We start from the raw sequence: 8,419 nt of genomic DNA, 5'->3' as shown, positions 1-8,419 counted from the left end.
AAGAGGGAGAGGCGGGGGAGAAGAGGGAGAGAGAGGGAGCAAGGGAGAGAGAGGGAGCAAGGGAGAGAGAGGGAGCTAGGGAGAGAGGGAGGGCGCGTGAGCCTAATGCAGGGTTCCAAAGGTAACTGATGACATAATGAGAAAGGAACAGTTTGCAGGGCTAGGAGAAAATGCTCTAATTAAAGAGGCAACTCAGTTGGCACAGGCATGATTTGCCGACTGGCCTAAAACCCTGTTGTATCACTACATTCTATGCCAAAATGTCGAACAACTGGAGAACAGGTCTGACAGCATCTTTAACAGATGTCTGCGATTGTCAGCTGATTGCCTGGATCTCAGGCTGCAGAAAAATGCACTTCCTAACGGAACAATTACTCAGAACCCAGATTTTCACACACTGAAGGCAATCGAACTAGGGTGAAACAGCACAGAATTGGATAGAACAGAGAAGGACCTTTTTAAGAAAAATCTTGGTGTGAGAAATGGAGACAGTCTTTGTGTGGGAGAAGATGTGGATCACCACAGTGCATTTCGCAAACTAACCCACGATTGATGACATTGAGAAAGCTTTCCGCAGAATCTGGGCAGTTTTATCATGAGACTTTGTTGCTGAACATCAAGTCCTACCTCTCCCTGTTGGACATGGGCTTCATCTGGTGAGGTTGGCTCAGCTTGGCAGGGTTGTTGACATTTTCACTCGGCTCCTCTGATACATGCCCCCTCTGTGAGGAAACACAAAATGCATAGTTGAGATATACACTTGCTCTTGACAATCCTTAAACTGCAGGCACACTCCAACTACTGGAGATGTGTATCTTTGAAATGGAAAAAAAAAACACAGCTGTCTCTGTCTCTGTCTCTCTCTCTCTCGGGAGTGAACAATGCAAAGCTACAATCCCTGGCAAGGCAAAGTGAACACAGAGCTAGCCACCAGCCTGCAACATGTACTCAGTTATCCGATTTCAGCCTCACTGTTCCTTGGTTAAGGATCAGGTGTGGAGACAGTCAGGATTCCTGCTCCTAATCGCTAGGCAGAGTTTCCGACAGGGAATATGGATGATAGACAAGGAGAGAATCAAACTCTGTGGCAATGTGCCCTTACATCACTGCCAAGCCTCATGGAAGGAATTAGTCAATAGTGCAAAAGACCATGAGACAGTCCCTCCAAGACAGAGGGAAAGAGAAGCATAGAGAAAATAAAAGACATACACTGGCACTGGACAACAAATACAGAGTGGGAGGCCACGACCTAGTGGTAACCGAGAGGTCCAAGCTAATGCTGTGAGGTCACATGTTCAAATTCCATTATGGCAGCTGGTTGATGTTATAATTGGACCTAAAATCCATCAATTAGTTTAGTTTCAACTGATTAAATTTGGAACAGAAAAAGTCTCCGTGGAGCCTCTGGTGGTGCAGTGGTAGCATCCCTACCTCTGAGCCAGGAGGGTGGGCTCAAGTTCCACCTCCTCCAAAGGAACGCAATAACATCTTTGAACAGGTTGATTAGAAAAATATCTAGAAAGCATAAACATTGGCAAATGTCATAGAAGTCCTGCATCACTAGTGACCTTTACGGAAGGATAGTTGCTATCCTTACCTGGTCTGGCTTACACGTGACTCCAGACCCACAGTGAATGTGGCCGACTCCCCAAAATGGCCAAGCAAATCACTCAGTTCAAGAGTAATCGGGGATGAGAATCAAATGCTGGCCCAGCCAGCGACACCCACTTTAATTTGCACAACTCACCCTTTTCTTTAATCTGTGCTTGGATTTCCTCTTCTCCTTCAATCTGCCTGGTTTCTTCTGTCCATTCACCTGCTGGCCATTTTTGTTCAGCAATCCATTCACTCTCTGGCTTCGACCTCCGATGATGCCACGACATTTCTCGGCCCCACATTTACAAATTTGCTGCAACACACAAAACACCCAAGCAACGCTTGAAAAGCCAGTCATTTTAGCCTTGCCTTGGCGAATTCACCCTTCAAACTACAAGCGCCTGGTTTACCGGCTACAAGTGGTATTCAAACAAATCACAGCTGCTGTGGCAAAAATGTGGAAGATTCAATTCAAGGCTTCCCCAGCCGAGTTTCAAGAACCCCCGAGCTCTTTCTGGAGTCCAGAGTGTAAAAAGACCTACAGAAACTCAGCAGGTCAAGCAAGATGTGTACAGCGAAACAGAGCTAATGTTTCAAGTTGATGAGCATTCTTCAGAGCCTGTCTGATGAGGGCACTGACCTGAAACTTAAACTCTGGTTTCAATTCACAGGTGCTGCTTGAATTGGTGAGTATTTCAGCATCCAAAGTATTCTGCTTGTGTCAGAGTCCCACGTACATCCGGACAAAATTATAATCTTAACTGGTGACTAGTCATACATCAGTGCCTTTCAGTGAAGCAAAAGTGACTTTTCTGGCCTACATCAATCTGGTAACAGATCATACCCATTGTAATGAGTGCTTTACTATATCACCTTGATTATTCAGGTTAAATTCCTGATCTAAAACAAACAATAAATCCTCTACACTGTACCTAATAATATTCCCAGAAAAGGCACACCATAGCGTTATATACAGAGTAAAGCTCCGTCCATGCTCACAACAACAATCAAACTTACAGGACAGTGACAGCACAGGGTTAGATACAGAGTAAAGCTCCCTTTACACTGTCCCCATCAAATACACCCAGGACAGGGACAGCACAGGTTCAGTAAAGCTCTCTAAACATTTCTGGCCCCAATAAGAGCAGCCCCTCTGATGCACAATATTACAGTTTCCCTTTCAATTACTGAGATCATCAATGTATTTCCATATTGTGGAAGGCTGTCTTCCGGTCTGATACTCATTGGGAATGAAAGAGAGTCTTAAACATAATGAAGACATGAACTTATCAGCCAGAACAACACAGAAGTTCAACATGATATCTGACACACTGAAGTGAGAACATTTACAGTGTTCTGTTACTGCGCCATTTGTACTGTTCATGTTTAAACATAAGGAAACATATGGAAGCAAACTCAACACCATTTCTGTCACTTATTCAGATGTGCTAATTGCTTTAAGCTGATTTCAGAAACTGATACAAATTGTGGAGTGTCACTCAGTCAGCAGTGTGTTCATGGATGTAGTTCCCCATTTCTATCCACACTGCTTAGGGTAGGTACAGATGTATGAGTAGACACCCAAAAGAACAGTCTACTGAGGCTTCAACCCTCTTGATTAATCTGTCACTGTCTAATGCCGAGGTGACCAAATTGGTCACGTGATTAGGCAAGGTAATAATCAGGCAGTCCTCTATAGCCCTAAAACAAGAGGAGGGAGGAAAAATAACCAGACAGATTCCTTGTAGGCGTCACCTGTTGTGAGCTGAGCAATTACACGTCAGTTAAAAGGACGAAGAACTGTAGGTTTCCAACGCACAGGATGTTAAAGGCCATCACTGTCCTTCTTTTATTAACACTGTCACTGAACATTCATGACACAACTTTTGGTAAGAATGCGCAGAATGAGTTTCCTAACACCAGCCCAACATGATCCAAATGAGGCTTGCTGAGAAAACGGTGTTGAAGTTACCTAGGAATATTTCAGGGGCATGTACTATCGCTGGGAAAACAAAACAAACCACTGGGTTTTATGCAACTACATAGTGGTTTCTGCTCCATGCAGTGAAACAGATATTTTTGATGACTTCTTGCAGACAGTAGTCTGGTGTGGTAGAGTGTCAATAGCTACAGAATGCTGCTGCCAGCCAGATTCTCCACATTACCTGCTTCTCCAGGTTGAATGCATGGAAGTTGTAGTCATACGTCAGTTCAGTCCCAGCCATTACATCTTTCAACGCAAACAACCCAATCCTGTAAACACCATTAACCGACCTAGGGCAGACAGGGGGAGAGCAGAAAATGAAATGGGTAGTTTATTCATGATGGTTTATACAGTTTATCTTAGTGCTGCAAAACTCTAATTTCAATCTGCACGACACTTCGATCAGGTCTGGGCCAAGAAGTACAAAAATTAATCTCCATGTCCCAGGGCAGAGAGATGACAAATCTCAAAAGGCTTGGTTCTGTTCCTTACAATTATCTGGTGCCTGGCTGTGAATACTATCCAAGGGTAGGGCTAGCCTCGGCTGTGATGCCATAATTAAAATGTCTGCTGATATTAACTATCCTGAGTTTAACTCGAGAGAAGCTCTTCTTGTATTCTGCATTGAGAACTAGTCTCAATAACATGGTGGGGCTTGACTGCAAAATTATCTGTACTCTTGTGCAAACACATGATGACCAAAGGAGTATATTTAGTTCTGGTGATTCCCTTCGTGAGGTCTAAAACCCTAAATAAAGTAATGTAATCAATCCCAGAGATGATTCTTTAACTTCCTTCTTCAGAGTAGCTCCAATACAGCAAATAGAAACACTTTAGTTGATTTGGATCTTGACAGCGCAGTCTGGACGGTCTTGGATGGATGAAGCTGTCACATGGTTTTGGGCCAAGGCAGAGCCCAGCTCTGACAGTATGTTAGCAAAGCAGTCTATGGAACTTCTAGACCATAACTGCAGGAGTGTATTTCATTGTCAAGGGTGCTACTGTTCAGTTCAACAACAGTATAGGGTTGGGGTGGACAAGAGGTTTTAATGTTGGCAATTACACCAGGCTACAATCTATCCCGTCATGTCAATGTTAAAGGTTTTCTGGCACTATTTGAGAAAAGCAAACATTCTACATCAAATCAGACCAGACAAAGCAGACGAAAACCATTATCATGTTTACCCAGACAGTTACTGCTCCATTTACTGTATGCAAAGCACTGGGAACATTCTGAAGAAGAGTTAAGAAAAAGCAAATTGATTACTTAAGTTGTGTGTGTGTGGTGGGGGGGTGATTCTTACTTGTTCTCAACCAGTGCACTTCATGCTTCCACAGAACATCAAAACATTTATTAGGCATGTAGTTCTGACAGCTACATTTTTTACCTAACCAGGTTACCAGGCAGGTTGACAAGTTTATTGCTAACACTGCACAGCGCTTTTAGCCAGAAACCCACTTGTAAACACTGTGTGCACTACATTCGATGTACATTAGCTTCTGCTTCTTACCATTTTTGCATTTCACAGTTAGGACTGCAGCTGTGATTGATAAAACGAGCTTCATTCCCCATGCGGTAACTGTCGATCACCATTCCACTGTCCAGGTTCAAGCAGTAATGATCATTGTGGTTCTGGTATTGTTCTATCATTCGGTTTCTAGGGAAGATTACAGAAAATATTCAACAGTCTACTCTGCTCTGTCTGGGTCACAAGGCTGAGGGTTCAAACTCCATTTCAATGGAGTCAACTTTTCAGGTGATTGTTAAACATCTAGTGGCAGTTTGAAGACAACCCCAAAGCTCCTCTCAGTGCCTAGACCACTACCCACATAGTCCTCACACACACCACCAACACAGTCATGGCTGTTACTTTAGTTGTGCTTCTTGGAATCACAGCACAGCACAGCACAAGAACAGGCCCTTTGGCCCAACAAGAGTGTGCGGATGTACGATGCCTTTCTAAACTAAAAGCCTTTTGCCTCTAAGCAGTCCATATCCCTCTTTTCCTTGCCCATTCATGTATCTGTCATGTTGCCTCATAGATGTTGCTATTGTATCTGCCTTCACCATCACCTTTGGCTGCGCATTCCAGGCAATTACCATTTGCTACGTAAAAAACTTGCTTCTCACATCTCCTTTAAACTTACCCCCTTTTACTTTAAAATTATGCCCTCAAAAATACTGTGCACACATGGACTGCAGTATGTGCCTACATAATGACTGCATTTCAAAAAGTGCTTTGATGGTTTCATAGTCCGGGACATCCTAAAGAAGTGAAAGATGCTACTGGAAATTGGAGTCCTTTCCTTTTGTTTCCAAGAGCCCATGGAGAAACAATGAATACAAATATTATATTTTTGCAAACCTCTGCCAAAGGAATATTCATTGGGTAAATGGTATTAAATGACAAGGATGTAGGGGCAGTACCCAACATTGCAGAGACTGACAGCAGTGACAAAATCCTGCTCTGATCTTTGCACTGTAACAGATACATTTTGTGCAGGTTGTGTAAATGGGCATTTTCCTTTTTCCAGGATAGTAGAGGCGATTGGATGCAACCAGGAGTCTGAACCATTTAGTGGCAAAATCAATGGGGTAAAATATTCATTCTGTATTTCTCACTTGTCTTTGCCAAACGGATGGTAAGGGAGATTGTGTCTGGTTTGCAATGATCTGTACCTTACACCTTTACTGTGAATTGTAGTTGTTCAGCTCTGCAGCCAACCACAACATACTCCTCAACTGCCCCAGAACTACAAGAGGTCTGCTGCCAAAAAAAAAGCCCAACCTCTGGCACTATTTCACATATGTTCACTGCTCTCAATAAATAATGACCAGAAATTGTGGAAATTGGATTCTGTCAAGAAATCGAGCAGAGTTTTGGGGATATCTAGTTTCCTTGCAACATAGAAGGAATATGGAAGGTCTGCTTACCTGAACTCTTGCTCACTGACCACCTCCCCCAGATATTCGATGATGAATTGCCCAGCTTTCAGAGCTTCCTTGGTGCGAATGCCCCAGCCTTTGCCTTCTGCTCGAAACCTCTCCAGGCACTGCACCCACTCATGCCTCTGGATCCTCTGGTTACAGCAACGCTCATCACAGGGACAGGTGTTTGGGGCACACTCTGCAAAGATCATCCTGCAACAAAGAGAGGGGATCAGCTGCACTTAACATCACAAGGGACTAAAGTCTCATGAAATAATTCAGTCACTGTGTTAGGCAGAATCCAAACCAACAGCAACACAGCAGACAACAACACTGTTTTGCTTTCAGGGAAAGCTGGAAATGTACAGCTGCTTGGTCAGGGTCAGAAAAAAGATGGGCTAGCACTTTAGATTTTAACAGATCCACAAACATGGAGTGGGTCATTCTTCAATTGTAGCATTCACCATTCAGGGAATGTACTCGCCAAAAGCCCACACATTTCACCGACTGCAATTACAGTAAGGCACGCTGTTCCTGAAAGACAGTGCAGATTGCTTGATGACAAAACTAGCAGCAAGCAATACTGAAGCTAACGCAGTATTCAGACATCTATCAGCATTTTAAAGAGACCTCTTACCCTGGAGAAATGTAGCTGTAAGGGCTTAAAATGGTAGGGAGCAACTGACTGCTCATCCCCATTTAGTGGGTACAGGTAGCTTTGCTCTAACACTGTGCTGACCCTGTCCTGGGAGAGTTTGATGGGGAACAGTGTAGAGAGAGCTTTACTCTGAATCTAACCCTGCACTGTACCTGTCCTGGGGGCATTTTATACTAACAATGGGTACTTGAATTGAAGAGTGTTCTGGTTAACGACAATGACATCCCTGACCTTGACAAATATACATAATCTGTGGCAATTGCCTAGCTGTTCAACAAGTTGAAATTGATGGAGAGGCACAGACCCTATTGTCAGTTCTCATGAATCGAGATTGGAAGGCTGACTATGCATCTGTTTCCCAGAACATGCGGCACACTGGGCTTCCTGTTTTATTACAGCTCAAATCTTCAGATTATAATTAATAAAATGAGGAAAAACATCAGTGCACAGCTTTTAGGCAAACTGCCAAGAGCTGCTAATGAGTTTGCATCAAATAGCTTCAAATGCACATCAACACAGCACAGCAAGGAGCCAAGTGGTAAAACGAGCTTGGGCAGCTGCCATTTCCCAGTTACCAGGGCATGGCTCCTCTCCTTTCATGTAAGGATGCTGCACCTCATGTCCAGCTGGTCAAAGCATAAGACAACACTGTGGGGAGCTTGAGATAACAAAATCCACAGCAGTAAGATTCAGTGTCACCCAAATCCTTCACATAACAGTGTGCATCATTTGCCTGGGATGGCTTCACTGACTCTGCTCGTACCTGATGCGAACAGGAATCCATGGCCAACGTCCTCCATAGTATAGCAGCAGTGAGGTTAACAAAGGTTCCCATTTTTATTTTGGTTGAGAGGAGCTGAGTCAGCAGATTAGTGATTGTAGCTGTGCCGCTCCTGGCCAACATGGAGCTTTGGCAGTTGATGGCAAGCTGTGCATTCCTCTGAAATACCACCCATCAGGAGAATAAACCCAGCCATACTTTTCTCAGCTCTGTCCCTTGTCCAGCAGCTGGGCCCTGCCAAGTTGCCAGAGATCAGGAAGATTATCCTGAGGTATTGCTGCTGGTTTGGGCTCAGCGATTTGCTACCTCATTCAGCATCCAAACATGGATTTGGGTTTTTGATCAAGCATGACCAGATACGTAAATCCAGTCAATGCAATAAAGTCTCCCTGACTTTCAGCCTCCCATTACCAAGATCAGAATATTGCAGGACAGTCAACAGATGCCCCTGTTTGGCAGCATCTTCGCCCA

The 8,419-nt window shown here is 43.9% G+C and overlaps 1 protein-coding gene across 2 annotated transcripts in view; it reads right to left on the bottom strand.

Annotated features, from left to right (window-relative positions):
* ash1l (ash1 (absent, small, or homeotic)-like (Drosophila)) overlaps positions 1–8,419 on the bottom strand; it is a 208,409-nt gene that overhangs the window by 44,153 nt on the left and 155,837 nt on the right. For both annotated transcript variants that reach the window (XM_048620459.1, XM_048620460.1), the window contains exons 11-15: positions 6,516–6,722; positions 5,092–5,238; positions 3,762–3,870; positions 1,748–1,909; positions 628–722 (exon numbers count right to left, since the gene is read on the bottom strand). In XM_048620459.1, the coding sequence (XP_048476416.1) occupies positions 628–722; positions 1,748–1,909; positions 3,762–3,870; positions 5,092–5,238; positions 6,516–6,722 (720 nt within the window). The remainder of the gene's footprint in view (positions 1–627; positions 723–1,747; positions 1,910–3,761; positions 3,871–5,091; positions 5,239–6,515; positions 6,723–8,419) is intronic.

Source organism: Rhincodon typus, chromosome 46 (genome assembly GCF_021869965.1).
Source record: "Rhincodon typus isolate 14 chromosome 46, sRhiTyp1.1, whole genome shotgun sequence".
NCBI classification, from domain to species: domain Eukaryota; kingdom Metazoa; phylum Chordata; class Chondrichthyes; order Orectolobiformes; family Rhincodontidae; genus Rhincodon; species Rhincodon typus.
Note: the sequence above shows the minus strand (reverse complement) of the source record. Positions and strands in the feature narration are given on the sequence as shown.